Raw genomic sequence first — 22,398 nt, forward strand, 5'->3', positions numbered from 1 at the left:
GTTTTCTCATCTGTTAAAGCAGGAATACCTACCTTTGGGGCCGTTGAAGAAAAAAAATAAGTTAAATTTAAAATGCCTCGTACTACTTCTCAGTAAATGATCCTTTTTATTTTAAATCAAGCTTATATGGAGGACTGATGTGGGACCTGGTGTGAATTAGGTTCCAACATTTGAGTTTTTACTTTCTGATTCAACTGTTAACCAGCAGTTTGATCTTGCATTGATCAGTTAGGGTCTCCAAGCTTGGTTGTGTTTGCTGTAAAAGGAAGGATCTTTGCAGCAATAAAGTTCTGAAGTTGATTGAATGGATGTGCTTTTGCCCCTCTACCTGACTGCATCAAGATCAAGTTGTTAATTCCAGACTTAGAAAGGAGACTTAGAAGAATGTATTCTTCCCTAAAAGCTGTTTCGGTAGCTTTCGAAAAATGCAATCCAGTATGTTTGATTTTGTTCTTAAAGGGCCACAGTACCTATTGTCCCAATATAATCGTAAAAATTTTCCATCTGGGAATAGGTCAGCAGTTTATCAAGCCTAGTCTCTGCCCCTGCAGCTATGCCCCAGCCCTCTGAAAAACCCAGCAACAATATCTGACACCGTGGCCTCAGGAAAAGTAAATTCCACACATGGTGTTAAATATGTATTTTCATTTCCTCTAAATTCACCAGCCTCCAATGGGACAGGCAGATTGCAGAGAGAGAATATGGAAGGGAGGTCAGTTCTTTTCCCTTGTTCTCATTTATTATTCATTTTAAGCCACCCCATCGCACCCATCAATCTAGACAGAATTGGAAGATTCGGTTTGGAGAATTTCAGTGTCTATTTCCAGTTTGAAGGAAGAGGAGGGCCCAGGGCAGTCAGAGCAAGAACAGCGTCTTCTTGAGACACAAGGTGGCATTTCTGAAGGCTGACAAGGCTGGTGTGACTGCCGGGAGCCTGTGTCCACTTGGAAAAACAGTGTTGTTAGAAGTGGTTTGTGTGGCCTCCGGGCCTCCATTTGGAGATGCCTCCAAACTCATGATGATTTAGTCTCTAAACTTAAATCCTTCATCCTCTCCCCCCATAGATAGCCAAGTTGCCCTGCAAAAAGCTCATACCCGTTTCTAACCATCAGCGTACAACAGTACTCGCATTTCCATGCACATTGCTGTCATTGAGAAGTTAACCTATAGAAGTCACTTGTGTTAGTAAAACTTAGCCTGCTGTTGCTTTACCAGCGGGCTCATGCTGTCTTCAGCATCCTGTCAGAATGTCTGTTCAAAATGCACAAACCTTAGGAGAACCATTTGCAACTCTTAGAGTGCCTAAACAAAGATATTAACTAAATATTTTCCCAAGAGCTGGAAATAATCAAAGGCAGCAAGTGAAAACAATCATGATATCTTTACACATGGACTGTGCCATGCCATCCTTAAAAGTTCTTGTCATAACTGTGGCTAAGGCTCTCCCCCACCCCCTACACCCACCCGCCCACGGTTATTTCATGTGGATCGAGGAAGCCTCTCAAGCATTTGGGATGAGATGTGAAAGATCACAGCCTGCAAGCAGAGGCTGGTTTGTTTCCTCTGCGCATATCGGTGGGTTACCAGTGTTTGCTTGTACAGCACAGCCAGAATTTCCTTCCCCTCTCGGACAGTGTGGTCCATGTTCCAATTAGACCCCCTTACTTTCTTCTTCTTCTACATTTGGAGAACAAATTGTACCAGCATGGTGATTACTCTCCCATGAAGTTTCTAAATCCCTTTTCTTGAGGGTCTGAATTCAAATGGGAACCTGAAAGCCTTGAGGTCAGTAATTTAGTGACTGGTCCATTCTCTTTAGCTCTTGAGAATTGCCGTGGCATTCCTGGGGTACATTCATTAAAGTGCTTTTAAACAGAGACTTGGTAAAGATATGCAACATAAGTATTCTCCTGTGCACCTGGCTTAGGTGGGTAGCTTCAAGCTTCTTGCTCGCTGGAGGTCAGAACCGGTGTCAAATTTACAGCAAACCCACTTATGCTGCTTGCTGCTCCCTTTGGTTTTTATCGTCACAGTAGGTTTAACCTGACCAAGAAGTAATTACACCATTATTTTTTATGTGGTGCTTTATCACTTGCTTTTCAAAATTGGATTCCAGCATCTCGTGAGCTAATAGCAACAAACGTCTGATTGTAACATTCACTGCATCAGGAGATGTGGGGTTATTGCAGAAGTGACCACATACCCATTGCCCACACAATAACTGTTACTCCAAAACAAGCGGATTGCTTAACTAAACAACTATTGATTGTAAGTCACCAGGGACAACTGTTAAGACCACCGACATCCAAAGGAGAAGATTAAATTCTGATTACATAAACAAATGTATTTTGTAAGTATTTTGTGGCCAGGAGACCCAGTCCTCCTGGCTCACAAGTCCAGACCTAGAGTGGGTTAGAAGCAGTAGCGCCTCACTGGGGTGCTGTGAGAGATCAGCTGTGTTCCATCCACTTCTTAAAAGACAGGCTTCAAGATTGGGAGCAGAAAAACTCGAGAGCCACGGAAAATCCCATCATCCTCCCCCCTCCTACTGTACTAACAGAAACTGGCCGAAGCTAGCGGTGAACTTCGCATCATCGTTTTTGTCTCAGGGCACCTGGAGTTCTACACCTTCCTTTAGGACTGAAGTGACTCCAATCAGGGCTGAGTGTCCTCTCATCTCTCTTACACCTCTTGTGATTAGCTAAGCTTCAGTTGGGCAAACAGGTTTGCCATCATCCCTTACTTATTTGATGTGTTCAGATCTTTGTATTTGGGGGTTATTGAGTGAGACCAAAGGAAACCAGAGCCTCTGGGTTAGAGCATTCACGAGTCTTCATTTTGGAGTGGTCTCCTTTGACAGCTTCTCCCCAGACCTCTCCTGGTTGATTACCCAGCTACACTAGCTAGTGTGGACAATTTTAAGGTCCTCATTTGACTTCAGTGACATTATTCTCTCCTGACATTCTTTCCACTTTTTTGACCTGCCTTTGTTCTTTTTGTCTCTGAGTCTTTCTCAAATTATTCCTTAACTGTTGGTGTTCCCCATAGCGCTGTCTGTCCTTGGTTCTCCTCTCACATCGATGTTTTCAGCTATTACCCGTATCTCAGTGTTACCCATAAAATTAACTCCATCCTTGATCTTCTTCCTGAATATCAGTCCTTTATTTCCAACTGTCTACTAAACATTTTCACATGGATATCCTATTGGTATCTAAAATTCCGCATGTCTGAAGGAGAACTGACGATTTTTCCTCCCATATATAGTTTTCTTCTTCCATTCTTTATCCTGATAAATGTCCACTCTGTTCATCTAGTCAGGTAAATTAGGAATATCAGAGTCATCTTCCACTCTCTTCTAATCCCTCACATCTACCATGTTACTAAATTCATGTAATTTCTGTTCTAAAAATATCTCTGAAATCTACCTTTTCCTCCTTTTCTCCATGACCACCTCATTATTAGTTGGTCTTTCATTTTCCATTTGGATTATTGTGATAGTTCTGACTTTAAAATTCATCTTTTACTGGACTCCTGTGGTTATGTCTTCGAAATATAGATCTACTTGTATCTCTCCTATGATATGGAACACCTTTAATAGCCCCTTGTTACCTACCAGGTAAATTTCTTAGCAAGGCACTCAAGGCCAATACTATTACTCACAGTTACTCTTCAACACCCTACTCCCAATATATAAGCTATGCTCTTTCCAAACTGGAATATCTAATCTTATCTGAACACATCATGTCCTTTTATATCTCTGTGCCTTTGCTCTTGCTGTTTCTTTTGCCTCGGATTCTTTTCCCATCCTTTTCAGTAGAAAAATCCTACTTATCCTTATACAGCCAGCTCAGATATGACCTCTTTGGTATATGTTTCCTTGGCTCCAGTACAGATAATTATTTTTCCTTCTTCTGTGCAATGTTCTGTTACTACATTAGTAATGCTACAGTTTTGTATCTTTTTGAGTGGCTGATTATAGGCCTGTCTTCCCTGGATTATAAACTCCTCAAGGTCCAGTGATTAGGACCCCCTGCTTCCTCTGCAGGGGGAACGGGTTTGATCCCTGGTCAGAGAACTAAGATCGCAAAAGCCACTGCATGGCCAAAAATAAAGAAAGAAATAAATAAACTCCCAAGGGCACATCACAGTGCGTAGGAGAGTTTTCAAATGGAACCATCTCCAGCTGGAGAAGCATAGGGAAGGACCTGTGTTGTACTTCTCTTTTTTTTTTTCATTTCCTTTAGCACTTGGCCTCGTATATAGCAAGCATCCAATCTTATTGAATTAATTAAGCAATGTAAAACATCTCAAGTCTGGGGAAAAAAATCCCAGTTTAATTAGGTGTCTCCCACCTGTATTTTGTTCCCATTTTGTCACAAAATTTATATTGTTTTAAAACCGTTATGTCCTATTCCAGACAGAGCTCTGTTTCAGAGTAACATTCGAGAATCAGAGGTGGTGGAATTCTTTGAATTGTAATTTCCAGTTAGTGTGAGTAAGGGGAAGAAAGGCTGAACCCCAAGGACAAGTGAAGCATGCCCGATGTTCTCCTATAATACGGCATCCTCACATTGTATTTATCACATTGTTGTAGCATTCTGTTTCTGTCTTTCTGCCCCTCTAGACTCTGGAGTTTCTTGACAGTGGGGAATGTGTAAATATGTCTAATTAATCCTGTATTCCCCACACCTCCCCCGTTTCTAGCACATGTCAGGTATTCTGTTATTAGTAATTACAACTGCCTATTGAGGATTTATTGTGTGCAAAGCATCATACAAAGAGTATCACATCACAGCTTCACGTTACATATTAGGAGACTTAAAGAATGTGACTTTTCCAAAAGGCACATAGCTGGTCAGTGACATAGCCTGGATGATAATCTAGCTCTGTCTTACCCCAAAAGGGTTGGAACCGAGGCAAGAAGTGGACTGTTAGAGAAATGAGGGCATGTCAGATGAGGGCTGGAGTAGGACATAAGTTGGGACAAAGAAAAGAATTAGAATAGACTGCACATAGAGGGGTATACTGGGAGCAAGAAAAGCATTAGAAGAGTACTGCAGGTCCAAATTGTTAGAGACCTATCCTGGAGGCCTCTTGGCTATCCTAACTAGGCTTTTCTAGCAAAGAGGTTAAGAGCAGGGCTTGGGAGGCAGACTGCCTGGGCTCAAATCTCTAGCCTTTCACTCATTATCTCTGTGGCTCGAGGCAAGATGTTTAACTCTTTCAGGCTTCAGTTTCCTTCTCTGTATAACAGGCATAACAGTAATACTTCCCTTTGGGGTTTCGGTAAAGATCAGATAGGTTAGTCCATGTAAAGCGCTTGGCACATACTAAGTCTTCAGGACGTGTTAGCTGATGCTCTTATTACATTAATAATACAAGAAAAGACACAATGAATGAATGCAATGGATTCTCATAGCCTCTTCGCATTTAGTCGATTCTCCGCTTCTGAGTAGATCCATGTTTCCTAAACTTACGCACCAAGGTGTCCCTTCAAACATACAGGGGTGATGTGGGGTATTTTAAATCTGAGGGAAACAAGTGATACTTTAAGTCTGTCAGGTACCAGGCAAACTGCTAGTTTGAGGGAGCTCATAGCTCAACATCAGATTGCACTGCGCTCCTTTTGATGGTGTCATAGCTTTGCCAGGCTCAGTTTTTAGCAGTTGCTGTGATTCAGGGAAGCGTCCTGTGAAAATCAAGGTGGAATAGAAAAAAGGGCGTCGATGTCCAGTCTCACTCCAGGCTTTGAGAAGTTGTCCTGTGCTCAGCAGGAGCTCACATCCCATGAGTAAGTCCCTGGGATTATTTTAGGATGAATTGAAAGTATTATTGTATTATTTTTTTCTTTCCATTTCTTTGTAATTTTTTCAAATGGCTGCTAAGTTGTTAGGATATAAATATTAAGATGTTAGGATATAAACAATATTAAGCTGTTTGGACCTAAGTAGTTAATTAAACAGAATTGTTGGGCATTTCTTTTGGCTTGAGGGCTCTGTGAAAAGATTACTGAGGCACCCAAGGTACTGTGAACAGAGAAAGTTCAAGAAGCTCTGGAGCAGACAATGAATAGAGATATATTCAGAATGTGTGTCAAGGCTATAAAGGGAAGGGTTCCAGTGTCAAACATTCAGGCAGAGGAGACTTTCTGGCTGAGTCGAAGGCTAATGACATGCAGTAAAAATAATCACTTAGGTTGGGTCAATACTGCAGAAGGCTGGCTTCATTTACTTTATATCAAATGCTATTTAGGTTGGAGTTCAGGTCGGCCAAAACTTCTAGACTCATCTGCAAGACCACTGTTAACGCTCCACATAGCAGGCTTGTTATACGTTCTCTTTGAGTCCATTAAAATATAACCAAATAAGCACTTAATCCTCTAATATCTGCCAGTTACAAGTACTTTCCTGTCTTGTTAGGAGAATTAATGGATTATTTGGAATCACTTTCATGTCACTTTTCTTCGGATTTTTTTCTCTCCTCCCAGTCTATCTGCAGAACTCTGCTGTAACTTCATCATCCAGCTCTTCTGAAGCCTGCCCACTGGTTTAGAGGAGACAGCTCTGTGACAGTGGCAGTAGTTTTTTGAGTTGTCACATAAGACCGTGATATTAACAATAATAAGTGGGACCTCGGCCCAGAACTCTGCTCGGTTAGCAAAAGGCGCAGAGAAGCGTTTCCGAGCTTTGGAGCCTGACTCGGTGCTCTTCCCTGCTGAGAGCCATAAGACGCTGGTAGCTTGTTCTAGGAGAGTAATAAGTATTGTTGTTTAACAGTTGTGTTGTTGAAATTCAGCTCCACTATGTCTGACAGTATTTATCTAAAATACTTTCCCTGGTGCGTGTTCAAGTTCCAGTAAACCGTGTCTTATTGTGCGACCTTTTCATTTTCCAGTGAAAAGGGATCAGCTCGTCAGATAAAAGCTACAAGTCAAAGTACAGGAAAAATGCGTGCTCAGAAAATCCAAGCATGATTGAAAACAAGATGTGTTAAATCAATGCAGTTTATCGCCTGCCTATTCCCGGCAATTGCTGTTCTAAGCTCATTCTGAACACACGCTGGATGATAAAAGTACAGTGTCAAGCACTCGCTGGGGTGGGGACATAAGAAAACATGTTTATCAGACAGGCTGGGTGATTTTACCCCCTTGATAACAGTTATTGTCAAAACTCTTCGGGAAGAAATCTAAAGAACAATTATAGAAGGAATATTACTCTTGTTATATCAGAAGATATGCCAGTAGGGAAGAAAATGATGGATTTATCTTTGAACGTTAAAGAAGAAAGAGTGTGTTGGCCTCCAATACTTAAAACACCGTCATCCATTACACAGCGACAACCATCCTCTCCTCGTTCAATTGAGCCAATCTGGCTTTGAAACCTAATCATAAGTGATGAATTAAAAAACAAACAAACAAAAAACCTCCAAAATGAAAAAGATTGAAAAGCAAAAAAAAAAAAAAAAAAAAAACCCCCAAAAAAAAAAAAAATAAAAGAAAAAAAAAAAAAAAAAAACCCCCAAAAAAAAAAAAAATAAAAGAAAAAAAAAAAAAAAAAAACCCCCAAAAAAAAAAAAAATAAAAGAAAAAAAAAAAAAAAAAAACCCCCAAAAAAAAAAAAAATAAAAAAAAAAAAAAAAAAAAAAAAAAAAAAATTCCTGGAGATATTCAAGCTTTTGTTTGCTTGAGGGATTTAATTTTAGTTTTATACTTGCATCAGATTTGGAAATCTAAATTAAGGATCCTGGAAGGCCAAGCTGTACAGAGCACATCATATGCAGTAACAGGGGCAACTTTTCTCATCAACTTTATCACAATTAGAGAGCAATACAGTTTTCCCTAATTATTGTACATTCACCTACTTCCCATTTTAGATAGAGTATAACCCTCCAGGGCAAAAAGTGGGTCTGTTTAAGAAATGCTCCACTTCTGCCAGTGAGTTCTCACCAAGGATCTTCTAGAAAATACCAACTGGTTGTGGTATGAAATAAGTTGGTTTAATGTATCTCAACAGCATTATGTGTCTCTGTTTCTCAAAAGACAAATCAACTTTTGAGAGCCCAGCTCAGACCTGTAAGGAGAAGTTGATGAAACAGAAAGCATGGTTTCTTGATTATTTGTGGGGCAAGTTTAAAATGCCGGGGTGGCCTCTCCCACAGGTTTGTGCCTGTTGACATGGTAAGCTTTAAGAAATCAGGCCAAGTGATTGTTTACCCGTGTGAAGTCAGGAGTCTGGCACCAGGATTCCTCATAGTGCTGGATTTCTGTTTCATAGATATTTAGTAAAAAAAAAAAAAAAAGGTGCCATTTAATTGATTTGGTAGCTGGACTTGTCAATATGCTGCAAATTGAGATTTATCAATATGAAAATAAAATAGTCATCTTGGCATAGTAAGTGAAGCACTGAGGTTTTTGTTCTGATTCATGCAGCCAGCTCTTTCTGTGCCTCAGTTTCTCACCTTCAAATAGGGAGTAATAAATTTTGACATTTATGTCAAGGGCATATTGAAAGACTCAGTGGGATAATGTCTATAAAGCACTTTGATATTACTGGGAGAAGTGTCTTATATGACCTCGGGGTATGTTTGAAATGACACTTCTCCAAGTAAAATCATTGTGACCGTTAACATCTATTACAAACGTTCACAGGTCCTTATAACTTAGAGAATAATTGAGTTCAGGATGCACAGTCTTAAAAATTTGTTTTCTTTTGCAGATGCCTTTAAAAGTAACCTGTCAACATGTAAATTGGTATAAATTTTAGGAAGGTTAGTTAGAAAATATATGTATCAAAAGTCTTGAAATGTATATATTCTTTTATCTAAGAATTTCTCCTGAAAATTTTGAGGAAAAAATACATCCCCATTAACAGGGGATTTGTTGCATAAGTTATGGCCATCCATATAATTACAATATGCTGCAACCATTAAAAAGAATGAGGGGGATATAAATATGTATATAATCTATATTTATATAAAACAGTATTGTAAGAATGCCCGAAAGCCTACATATTAATAGAAATAGTGATTATATATGAGTATATGTATTATGAGGCTTTTTTCCTTCTTTGTGCTTCTTTTGTATTTTTTATACAATAAGAGTATATTCCTTTTAGACTTCGAAAAACAGTAAAGCTACTTCCATTTTGAAAAACAAAAGCGAGTCACTCAATTCTTGCTTCCTGCTCTTGATTGCTTTTGCTTCTGGAAGAGTTATTCATTTCCTAACATACGCAAGTCCTTTGCGTTCCAAGTGACAGTCCTCAGGGTCTTCCATCTCTTTCTCCCAGAGCCCCTGTATTTTTTCATCCTGGGCTCTGATCCACTTTGCAAATCTCTTTCTCTCTTCAGTCTTTACCTTGCAGGCTCTGGCTCCAGTCTCTGTAAAGAGAACGTAGCCGCACAAGCCAACAATACCTCTGATGGTACCTTCGGTAGAGAGAAGTATTACTTCCTGTGCTTGATTTTTGAATCTTAGTGTTGTTGCTCCACATCAAGAGGTTTGAAAACTACAAATAAGAGATCAGAGCATGTTGAAAGCCAGTTTGGAAATTTTCCTTTGGCTCCTACATTGGTAAATTCTGCCCATGTTGGCTTCATCCTGACACCCTTCTGGTTCAGTTATAGCTTTCTGCAGTTCAGTGAGCCTCTTCCCGAAGCTGTCCTGAACCTCCTTCCTGAGGCAGGGTGCCAGGCTGTGAAAGCATTTCACACCGAAAGTAGGGGCTCTGCTTGCAAGGGACTTGGTGTTAGGTTTCTTAGGGAATGTATCCCTTCCAGGAAGAGATGACCCGGAATACCATGTGTGCACTAAACATCTAGGCGAGGAATGAAACATCCAAACGGCTGGAAAAGCAACACATTTCTTCCTTGACCGTATTTCTGGCTCTTGTTTAGGTTTCTGGTTGATTTTGCGGTTTATATCTTTTAAAGTCAGTCTTAAAGATAGGTTCGTGAAGATAACTTGCTGTTTTATTGTTTACCTCTGGTTGTTAATTTAGTGACTGAGGGAAAAATAGGGCCATTATGGAACAAAAAGACCGCCTAACACATATATAATAACTCTTATGCCCAGAATGGATCTGCCTCGAAGGGAAATGCTCTGCTGTATTCCTTTAGTTCAAATATAGTCACCAGGGAAGCTTGGAGACCCAGGTGCTGGTTTTATCATTGCCTTTGCTATGAGGCTTTATTTATTACTTGGCATAGAGTCTAGATATTTGTTTGGACATTAAATGGCAATAGAATATAAATATTACCTTTCTAATATCTGCATTTCTTTTTATTTCCAGTCAAAATGACATCATGTCACATAACCATTGAAAAAAGGAAATTAAAACCCCAGAAATATGTTAAAGCGCTACAGTGAGTCACTGAGCTATAAAAGCAGTGGAACTCTGCGCGCTCACATTGGAATGGCACCCAAACCACTTTTCCCCTGATGTTTGGGAACACAACTGTCCTGCCTTTCATTTCCATTGTTTCCAGGGATAAGTATTCCAGAAGTTAAGGAGGACTGAGGAGTGTTTTCTCTAAAAGGCAACTCTGAAAAGAGAAAAATCAGTTCTAATAACTGAGAATGCATTTGTCTTGACTACATGGTTTTAATTTGCAAATAAATCCCCTTAAAGAGAATTTTCTTTCTTTGATGTGTTTGTGGATAAAAAAAAGAAGACAACTAAAGGCATGAAAAGGCCACAATTCACATATACATTTGGTAAGGATTTACCCATTACCAGATGTTTTGAATGAATTTTATAATCTTGTCATTATTAGTAGGACATAAAATCTAGTTGTATTATTCTAAATTTTCTTTGCATATAGCATTTCATGCTGCATGAACATTTGGACACTGTAAATAGCTTTGTATAACCAGAGTTCTTCTGTCTTGACCAGAACCTTGGTTGAAGCCCAAAGGGGAAGGGCTCTGCATAGACTGGTTCTGTATGGAAAGTTACTGGTTTCCTTTAGGGGAGTCTGAGATTGTGAGACTGGGTAGGTACCCAAAGCCATTTATAAGCTGACCCCACACAAGGCCACATGAAGTGGTTTGATGTTTTTTAAAAATATTTAACTGACTTTTCCCTTTTGAAAAGTAATGACTTTGATACAGCTGAGCCTGCCCCATGCATGGGTCCCCTACTTCCTCCCTATACCCATTCCCCAGTATCCTGTCATAGCTGTGAGAGGACCCTTCTGAAATCTCAGCTGATACATCTGCCCTACAAGCTTGCTCCTGTGTAGAAGCATTTAATCTTGCCTTTTGTGCATTTATAGGAAAGTTTCAGACTTCCTGTAGGGTATGTACACAGCTCCATGAGGTCCTACTGAGCTTACTCAGCTAATATGTATCTACCTCTAAGTTTGAACAGGACAGTGGAAGACATCTTGAATGCAAATCTCTGTGGCTTCGCAGTAGCCTGATCACTCTATAAATCCACGTGGTCCTGTGAAGGGTAGTGTGAGCCTAGTGTCAGAAAAGAGGAGCAGGGCTTCCCTGGTGGTGCAGTGGTGGAGAATCTGCCTGCCAATGCAGGGGACACGGGTTCGAGCCCTGGTGTGGGAAGACCCCACATGCCGTGGAGCAACTGGGCCCATGAGCCACAGTTACTGAGCCTGCGCGTCTGGAGCCTGTGTTCCGCAACAAGAGAGGCCGCGATAGAGAGAGGCCCGCGCACCGCGATGAAGAGTGGCCCCCGCTTGCCACAACTAGAGAAAGCCCTCGTACGGAAACGAAGACCCAACACAGGCATAAAGTAATTAATTTAAAAAAAAAAAAAAGAAAAGAGGAGCAACGGTGGTGACCCACCATCTGACCATCAGGGAGGCAAGAGAACGGATTGCTGAGCAGGAGGGAGGCCTGGCCATGGGAGCTGGAACATGGCTCCCATTTTATTGTGCTGATTTAAAAATTGAGGCTTTTCTTCTTTGGGATTATGGATTTTGCTAAACCTCTGAGCCTCCCTTATTCCGTTACCACCCCTAACTGGCTGAGGAGAACACCCTCTCGAGCCCTGTTGAAAGTGTGGGTTAGGTGCTTGGAAGTGGGGTGACACGAGAAGCTCTCATCATTGCATTCCTTTTGCAGTTAACAGTTTCAGGTTTTTTTTTTTTTTTTTACAACCTAAGATACTCGTGCTTTATTTGTGGTTAATTATGCACAGTTAAATGTTTTTCTTTCTCTCCTGGATTCTCGGAATTCTCTCAAGTTTTAGGGGGAAAAACTTGACTAGTCCCACTTCTTCTTCTGGTGCCCCCTGAGCCCTGTGCTTGAATACAATGAGGTCACTTTGTTGAAGGATTAACTTTATATTACATTCTTGCAGAGTAGATGTATGTCCCTAAGGTACGACTACCCCCACTGATGAAAATAAATATGCCATTCTTTATGATTCCTCCCCGTTACTCTCTCTGTTGATTTTCAGAGAGTTTATGAATAGTCACATATTTATACAACTGGCCAAAAGTATACTACTTATTTTTCTTATGGTCTGTAATAACCTAGGCAATGTTATTAAAGGGTATACAGACCCTTTTTCAGGCAAAGTTTCTTATGTCATTACTTTATACAAGCAGGTCAGATTCCATCCTGGGAACACTCTCTTGCTCTTAACCTTTTTCTCTGATTATAAAAGTAATATATGTTCATTGTGGAAAATGTAGACAATGCACAGCCTAAAGAGAAGGAAGAAAAGCACTTCAAGACTCACTTCTTAGAAATAGCTACTGTTAGGCAATTTATACACAGAAACCTTTTCTTTATTCTCTGTATAAGTTCATGTTTTTAAAAAGTAACCATATTGCACATATGCTCTTGTAATCTGCTTCTTGACATAGCAATATATTTTATGCCAGTAAATTTATTTTTCCAAAAGCATTGCTTTTGAGGACTGCATCATATTCCTATGGGTGTGCCGTAATTTAACCATCCCCCTCCCTAGACAGTTAATCTGTTTTCAGGGTTTTTTTTAAAGTAACAATCTCTATCAGATGGCCCCTCTCACTCAGTAATTGGTTTAGTTTTTTTCTTTAGTCACTGCAGTCAGAGAAATCATCAGGCACCTTTGAATTTAAGACAAGGAACTTTGCTTGCATATCTTTAGCGTTACCTTTGTTTACAGCACTCGACAATGCCATTGTAATACTCAATATGTAGATTGAGGGCAGGTTAATATATTAAAAAATACGAGTGTAGAGCAAATCATAAAGGCATGGGAAATAAATTAAAAGCCTTTGTCCCTCTACTGAAATATTTCCTCTCACAGAGCATACTTCCATAGACTAGATGCTTATTTTTCTTTGAATAATGAGTTTAATATATCTAATTCAATTACTCTTTCTGGCAGCAGAATGACTTCTCCTCAGCTCTTTAGCTATTAGTTCCATATGATATTTGAATCAGTTCTTTTAATTGTGGATACTGAATGTCAGTCATTCTGTTGTGAGTTGTTCCTATGGTCAGAGAAACATATCCCCCCCCTCCCATACATCAGTCATTCAATTAACAACCATGGGTTTCTTGACACAGTAGGAATTAATTCATTATGCAAACAACTCAAGGGGTGGGTCAACAAGTCAAGTTTTATTGGTGGCTTACACTGAAAAATAAAACCAAGAATTAGAATTTTCAGGATGCTGAATCATATCTTCAAGAGTTAAAATGATACATTTAATTGCCTAAAGCTCTTTTTATGGTTAAACATCTTTGTTGTCAATTAGCATTATGGGTGGGAGATAGATGTGATATACAGCTTAACCTGGGTGCTCATTCCTGTCATTCTCGGGCATTTCTTTATTAAATACTGGGATTTTATGAGTCACAGCTTCCCTGTGTAAAGAATTGTATGGCTTTTTCTCTACAAGTCTAATTTGAAAAAAAAATTTTTCTCAAGGGTTTAGAAAGTAATTCATGAAATGGGAGGAACAATAAATATTGTACCTTAACTCATGGACCACTATAGAGAGATTTGGTACACCTGGGTGTAATTTTAGTTGATTTCCACAAGAGGCAGGTTGAAAGTTTACCGTTTGGAAGGAGGAGGGGAGAAGCGGGGGGGGGGGGGGGAATACTAAACCTCATATTTGCAAAAATGATTACATTGTCTTAAATGGCTACTCTATTAACAGCTTCAACAAGCATTGCATTTGGGAAAAAAGATCTTCTTAAAAAAAGTTACCTGAAGTTCACTCCAACTTAAAATATACAAGTGAGGAAGAAGTACTTACTCTGATTTATATGTCTTTTGGAGGTGTAATTATTGGCTTTTTACTCACCTATGTAAAACAATGTACTTTTGCAAATGGATTTCTGGCCACTTTATGCAGCCTTTTTTTTTTTTCCTCTTTTTTTTTTTTTACATAAAAAGTAAGCACTGTCAAGGAATTTTAAGGTTTATTTCCTCTTTAGAAATGATTGATAGCCTTTTAGATTTACAAGTTGACAAGTTAAAGGGTTCTCTTGGTATAATTATGTACTAAATTCACAGTCTTTCAATTTAAATGTCCTTTTAAAACCACAAGATTATCATACCTGTAATTTGAAAAGTGGGCCAGTCAGTTTGGGTTGGTATACAAATTGCTTCCATTAGCCTTGGGACCTATTTGAATACAGTTTTTTAAAGTTAGTAGTAGTATGGATCTTACTTTTAAAATTTAGGTTAATGGAAATGCATTTTAAGTAAAGCATGTGGCAACTTGTTTTCTAAATGTATAGCTAAATGTCAGAACTACAAAGACTGTCTTTTTATTCAGTATGGGAGAAAATATGTGGTTGAGTACTTTGGTTACATGAAAAAAGAAAAGAAGAAAAAAACCCACTCATTACTGAGAGGAGATGGGGGATGTGGGTGGAGGATGGAGCCGCCATCTTTTCCTGGTCAGGCGAGGAAAGCTGGAGATACTTCATGTCCTGGGGAGGAATTTCAAAAGTGATACACCAGAGTCCACTTTGTATCGAGTTGAATTTAAGGATGCTTTGAAGAAGGTGTAGTCAATATGGGTACAAGAAGGCCCACTGTCTCCAAATACTATTACAGGTTTGCTCTTCTTCTAGTCTTTTAAAAAAATTCTTCTTGGAGAGCCAGCTGCTCTGAGCTAGTGCTCCGTAGAGGTTAGCCTTTTCCTGAAATAATATTGATATTGGTGAATCAGTCTTTCATCTTAGATATGAGGGTGTCGTATCAAGGGCACTTTCAATACCTGTCTCTTTTCGGACTCTTCCAAGGGTAGAAGAGGCTTTCTGGCCCGAGGAGATCTGGTCTCCTCTGCCCCACCACACTTAATTGCTCCCGATGCGATACTGTATCAGCTGAGGTCCACTTGATATTCCGTAGCTAAGCAAGTACTTTTAGTTCTGCTCTTTATACCTGTAGATACCCTCCAGTGTTGTAACTCAAGCTTCTGACTAAAGGGAATCCTAAAACCTCACACCAAGTTCCATTTTACCTTCCATTTTCAACACCGTAAGGAATATAGAATTTGGCCAGAAGAGCAGAGTTTAGGACCTGCGACTCATGTTCTTTTGAGTGAGTCAGTCCCCACCAAAAGGGATCATTCGTCCAATCACTTTATGATCTAATTCAAAAGTATCAATGAAACTTTCGATTTCCCAGTTATTTCTGCACCATAAGTATTGCAAATCATGTGCTGTTTTATTTCCTGAAATTGTTCTAATTGTACGACTTCTTCATTGCAGCACTCAATGAACCCACCATCGATTATGGTTTCCAGAGGTTACAGAAGGTTATTCCCCGGCACCCTGGCGACCCTGAGCGCTTGCCAAAGGTAGGATACCTCCTCTTTGGGTTAGGGTCTCTGGAAACACGGGCTCAGGTGATTGGCAGAAAACTTTGCCGTTGATAAAAGTTAGTTCATAGATAAGCAACTCAATATTTTTGTGCTTTGTGTGTTTAGTATTATAAGGGAAGCAAGAATCAAAGTAGCAAGCACTTACGTGCCAGGTAATGTTTTACTTATATCATGTCATTTCTTCCTCTAAAAAACCCTCTGAGGTTGGTGCAATTACCACCTCTATTTTAGAGAAGAAAATCACCAAACAAAGAGAGGTTAAATCATTTGCCCAAGGTCACACAGCATGTAAATTGCTAAACGGAGATTCAAACCTCTAAAGCCTGGCTCCTAAGTCCAGGTTATTAATCATTATATCGTATCAGTTCTCAAGAGGAAAAAGAACATTGCTTTTCTACCCCCATGAGGATCTTTACTTATTTCTGGTGAGGGGAGAACAGCTAGAGCTCAAAGGAAAGCATATTGGCACACCTTGCACCGGGGCTACTAAGACATGAGTCTGTTCCCTCCAGAGGCATCCCACCTAAGACACAAGTGGGAGAAATTAGACACAAATTCAAGGTAGAGCAATATATGTCATACAGCAATGGTATTAATTGCCAATGCAGAAAAAAAGGAAATGCACATTTATTGGTTTCTATTCTGTACCTGTTGTCAATGTTGGGGATATTCCCATCTCTGTACCCAAGGAACTCGGACGCCCTGTGGGAGAGAAAGCCAAATACAACGCCATACAAAACAGAAAACAATAGGTACATTTAACAAAAGTGCAACCAGAGTTCTGGGAGGACTCAGAGGAGAGAACAGTTAAATGCTATAGAAGTTCAACGAACGGAATTGGTCGAGCTACCATTCACTGTTTACTGACAGCAAAATGAAATTTCATTTACTACACAAGTAAAAATTAGTATAAATTAAATGAGTAGAGGAAAGGTCCTCTCCATGCCACAGCAAGTCTAGAGATATGTCATGTCCAGGTCTGTTTCTGCTCGTAATACACTTAGAAAAATGAAGTTGGCATCCTTCCTAGCTCAGCGAACCTCTTTGGGCGATCATTTCATCATCACATCTTACCTGTGGGCCCTGCTGCACTGAAGCGGCAGGACCACTGTCAGAACAGGCCTGTCCAGGAGAAAGCTGTCCCTCCCCGCCGAAACTGATGCACAGATGTGAGGGGCTGGGGGGCGGGTATGGGGCACTGCCTGCCCAGAGAGAGGAAGAACAGTGACAAGCAAATTCTGCCCTCTCCTAGACCCCAGGGGAAGACACACAGAGCCTTCAGTCTCAACCCTGAGTTCCCATAACAGCCTCACTCCCACTGAGTGCTGTTCACCTTAAAAAACATCTTGAGAGCATTTCACCTGAGGAAGAAATCATATGATGTGTCGGTCTGTACATATCCTTGTCTTTGAAAGGGGCCTCCATCTTACACCTCCTTCCCTTTCACCCTGACTTATTCTTGGTGAGCAATTACAGAATCTAACAGTAATAGTGAACGACCCTCTGCTTCCACAGATGGGTGTGCCATGAAGAGAATCACTTTTAGGTTCCTGTCTGGCAAGAACCCAACTCCCATTGCATTTTCTATGGGAAAATAATCGGTAATTTTATAGCACGAAGATGTAAATAATGTGTGTCCACCCAATGGTGGGAAGAAGCCATGAGGGCATTGCCGGATTCTTCCCATTGTTTCCATTTGGGGACCATTTTCACTTTCATTTGGCATTTGATGTCCCTAGAGTCTGCTGAAGGGACTGGAGAGCTCTGTGGTCTGGGTCAAAATTCTCTCTCCCCGCCCCCCAAATTCTTAACCTCTCTGTGCCTCAGTTTCCTTCTCTGTCAAATGGAGATGGTAATACTTCCTACTTTTTTGGGTTGCTTTAATCACTTATTTAGCAGTCCGCAAAAGGTAGCTATAATTATTTGCCAGTTGAGTGAGGGTGGGACCCTGGCTTCTGAGAGCTCTCCTACCCAATCTCTGCAGAGCAGGAAGTCCTAATTCAGGTCAGCAGTGGAGTGTGTGGTTTATCTTCTGTGTCTCGGTTTCTTCATCTATAAAATGGGGGTGAAATAATCGTGCCAACTTCACTGGGATCACATAGGACAAAAAGAAGTAATCCTGTGGGAGCCTCAGCATAGTTTCTGGCCCACAATTGCCACTCTATAAATATTGATTGAAAAACAGGAGACAGATATGGTTTAATGGCTGAGGTCTACAGCAACCAAGCAATACTTTTCTTATTCATAAAGAATGGAGAGAAACAGGAATATATGGTTGAGTTTTGTGTATTTACTTTTCATAACATTTTCACGGCTGCACATCACGTTCAGAAATGTTGAACAAATAGCACAGGCACGTGTCACTTTGTCCCCGGTGGCCTGATGGTGAAATTCCCAGCCCCGTTTTCCTGGGTTTGGGAAGAGTAATCAAGGACACAATGGGTTTGTGTGTTAAGGAAACACTCCACAGTGTGCATCCAGCCACTGGACCGTGCAAGGACTTTGGCCAGAGCCCACCCCAGGAAGCTCTCTGTGTGACTCAGATCAGAGTGGTGTCCTCTTGGCTCCGAATGTGAAGGTGGAGTGAGAGTTCAAGAGCAAGGTCAGGAAGTGGCGGATGGAGCCAGCACGAGGTATTCCTGTGGACCTGGGAGATTTATAGTCCCGCTGTCCATTGTTAGGGGGATGAAAACGGGCTCCGCCTTTCTTAGAATCATGGTCAGTGTTTGTAAAACAGGAGTGTTTCAGTGAGCCACGGACCACACACCTTAAAAAACAAACTCCACTTTATTAAACCCATGTGTTTGCAAATAGACAAAGCTAGATTCATACAACCACCCACATATTCTGTCAAATGAAACTGCTCCAAAGACCAAGCAGACAGCTTTCCATAATAATATGCCTTTGTATACTGGCTTGTGCTTTTTCAAAGAACTTGTACATGCGTTGTTTTATTGGAGCCCCTCTTGTGAGAGAAGTCGGGAAAGCAGACATTATTCCTATTTACCAAACGAGAAAACAGGAGCAAGCCGAATCCTTCTCTGTAAATTATTTTGTCCCTGAAAGCCACCATCAGTGATAGTTGCTGTACACACAAATTTAAAATACTATAATTATGCCAACCCCAGATGTGCTTTGGTTTCCTTTTTCACGTGCACGTGGAGAAGGGCAGGCGAAGGTTTTTCAACTGCAGCATTCCATTCTGTGTCACACAGACGTGCTTTCCTCTCTGGATCCTGGCAGGAGGGAGAGGAACATGTGACCAACTTTGGGGCAAAGGTTGACTTTTCTTATAATGTAGAGGTGCGGAGGATGGGGACTGTGGTCAGTCAGAAACGCTGAGATGCTGAAACGCACGAGGCCATCCAGAAACACTGAACAAGGAGCTGTCTCTGTTCTGAAGGCCAGAGGTGTCTCTGTCCCCTTTCGATTTGTAGTTGTCTTCCCGAGTGGTCAGTGAGCATTAGCACAAAGGCACCGAGCTTGGCTGGCATTCCGTGTGTTTGCAGTGAATCCCAGGGAACAGGTAACCTTTGCGTCATGCCCTCGATGTGCCTGGCACGGCTTTATCAAGGTTTTTGAAGGGTATTGAGGCCAAGAGAGTGGGCTCTCAGGTTGGATGGACGTGGATTTTGAAAACCACTTGCACTGCCCCGCGCACGGGACTCACCCTTCTCAGCCCCCGTTTTCTCCTTTGTAAAGCAGCTGTCCCGCAGCATGGCTATTGGGCGTTAATGAGATAATGTACGCAACGAGGACTCTCTGGCATATAGTGAGACTTCAGTAAATGGGGGCTACTATTCCCTGCAAGATGGGTACTCCCCATTTCACAGGGTCAGAGTTCCCAGAGGGCTGGTGGCATGCTACCACTCACAGCAAGCATATGGGAAAACTGAGATTAGCACCTGGGGCCTCTGGCCTCACTGCATCAAGTTCCCATTTCCCTCCCAGGTCTGGAAACCCAAATACTTCTGCCTTGAGGTGACTGGCTTCTCTCTCCTGTCTCTCGCCTATCCTCAGCCCCTTCCTACTCAAATACGCACCAGCTTCTCTCATTCCCCACCCAGAGGGGTTTGCGTGGGGACCTCCACAGGGCAAATGTGTTTTTTCTTCCAGAGCCAGTCCCTCTTTTAGAGAAAATGAAGCAGTTTGAGAAGAGTAACAAAGGCGGCATTTGTGTGTTTTGCTTTATGGAGCTGAAAATATCTGGTAAATTGATCCAGTGGGAGTAATAAATACACATTACTTTATCTTGTTCTTCATGTCCTATATCCCTGAGCCTTGATAGAGCAACACCACTTAATAGACTTAAAAAAGAGTAATTACACTCATTGGTTGTGTGATTTTTCAGCCCTCGCAGCCCTGCCTGACCTTCTAATTTAGCTCACCGCGTCTAACTAATGCATTTATATTCATCTTTTATGAAGCATGTATAGTACAGAATTGACTTTAGAGCCTTTTTCAAGCCGTCCTCCCCGGTTTTCAATCTGGTGAGCAGTAAGGAGAACGGGAACCCTCCATCTCCCTCCATCCGCACCTATAGAAAACCCATACACATGGCTCACAGCATTTTCTTTATCCTTTATGAAACATAATAAAAAGTAGTTATTACATTTTTACTTTAAAGCTTTTATATATTCTAGCATTATTTACAGCTAAACATGCAGGCAAAAGATGCGAGTGTTTTTAAAATGATTACTGTTAATGTTTCTGCTTGTCAGAAGTACTTAAATTTTCCTGCACTTTGTCTAAAAACTTAGTACTGTTGCCTTTTAAGAACAACACATTTAAAGGATCTTGCAAGTCAGATTTGCAAACACTGCTGACAGTTTGTGATGAATGATATTGCAAAATTTGCAAGATGTTTGTCATTTCGCACAGCTGACATATTAAGGAACAGATTAAGAAACGCGAAACCACTATGGAAAACAACCATCCCAAACAAACCTCAACCAAACCTTGAACCCAGAGAGCACACGCACCAGAATCTCTCACCCGGGTTTTCTCTCCCAACTTCCCACTCAGCCAGTGGAACCCAATTGTTCTCAGTGCATTTTCTCCCACCATATGGTCTCCTCATTACCATACACTAAGAGTCCATATGGGAAACTTGTGAAATGAACTGTATTCATTTTAACTGCCAGATGAGCAGCCTTTTGCTTTGCAAGCTTAGCTCAAGTCATCTGCTGTCTTCGTGTTGTTATGGCAACACGGTACCCATAAAAAATTCTAATCTACTGTAAGTGATCACAGTATTTTAAGTGCTTGCCTATAACTGCCCTCAAAGGGGAGGAAGGAGAGGAGGGGGTTATCTTTGCCCAAGGAGCAAAGGGTTGTTCTTCACTCCAGCAGGTGTCAGTAAAGAAGCTTGGTGACGTGGAGAGTGAGGTGCTAGGGGGTCCGTGTAGCAGGTGTAGTAGATGTGATGGTAAGGGAGGTGGATTGCAGAGGGATGGATGGTAGTGAGGATGGACTGTAGACCCTTTGGGTGGGCTGAGAAAAAACACTGACTGTCGGACACCATAGTTCTCCCAGCAGACACATGACTCTGCTGGTGGGGTGCACCCCACCATGAGTAAAACTCAAGGTTCTGAACAGCAGCACAGGCAGCAGTGCCTCGTGGTAACTTCTCCTGCACTGGCATGCAAAAACAAAAAAAAAAAAAAAAAACCCTAGCCTCCTCTTCCTGTACATGGGAATTAGTCATTTCTAACTCTTAATGCTAATTAAGAGTACCTTAAAGTAATGGAAGTAGGCAGCAACATCCTTAAATATAAATCATTTTCACCTCCGCAGGCCACATGATATGTTTCATCTCTGTCGCTCTATCTGTATTGAAAGTGAATGTTTATAGTCTCAGTTCATCAGTTCACATTAGCCTCATGCTGAATATTTAAACACAGAACAATTTGAACACACCACGAAGGAAGGCAGTGACTGCACTTGCATTTGGAACAGCAAGGGCTCATCTAATAATAATTTAGTAAATCAGCCATTTAGTGGCTCGGTTGTGCACTGCATTGTGCCAAATATTATTCAGTTCCACTGTACACTTGCAGAATTGAAATTCAGCCTCTAGTCACAGGCACTGTTTTTGCTCAATGGAGAGACGAGACCCAAAATCACTCTCCCTAAAGAGCGGTCGTGTTAGTGATTTATCATAAATACAGAGCTGGGGCAAAATAAAACTGGAGTCGGCTGTATACCACGTATTCTAATTATGCTTTTATTGTTTTAGTCTTTATGCAAAGACTATCCGTAATTCAAAACCTGCAGTTGCATCAGTGAAAATACACATAAGAAATTTTTGCATAACCACATTGCCTGTTAGTAGAAAAGGGGATGACTAAGGGTTTCAGAAAAGGATAAAGAAAAACCGTACATCTTTATCTTCCACACTGTGACACTGGACGTGCTCTCTCGTCTTACTCATTTATTTATTTTTTTTAATTTGAAGAAAATCTATTAACATTTTATCTGGGAACCAAAATGACTCAAACAAAAAAATATAGCAACAAAAGCAAATCATGCAGTATATTCAGCTCTTAGGAAAAGAATGCTTGAGTTTGATTCCAAAAACCATTTTGTCTCTGC

At 40.8% G+C, this 22,398-nt stretch overlaps 1 protein-coding gene across 5 annotated transcripts in view; it reads left to right on the forward strand.

Moving 5' to 3' along the window:
- Nucleotides 1-22,398, forward strand: part of EBF1 (EBF transcription factor 1) — a 449,793-nt gene that overhangs the window by 400,792 nt on the left and 26,603 nt on the right. For all 5 annotated transcript variants that reach the window (XM_024760167.1, XM_024760169.1, XM_024760168.1 and 2 more), the window contains exon 11: nt 15,692-15,780. In XM_024760167.1, the coding sequence (XP_024615935.1) occupies nt 15,692-15,780 (89 nt within the window). The remainder of the gene's footprint in view (nt 1-15,691; nt 15,781-22,398) is intronic.

Source organism: Neophocaena asiaeorientalis, unplaced genomic scaffold, assembly GCF_003031525.2.
Source record: "Neophocaena asiaeorientalis asiaeorientalis breed wild unplaced genomic scaffold, Neophocaena_asiaeorientalis_V1.1 scaffold336, whole genome shotgun sequence".
NCBI classification, from domain to species: domain Eukaryota; kingdom Metazoa; phylum Chordata; class Mammalia; order Artiodactyla; family Phocoenidae; genus Neophocaena; species Neophocaena asiaeorientalis.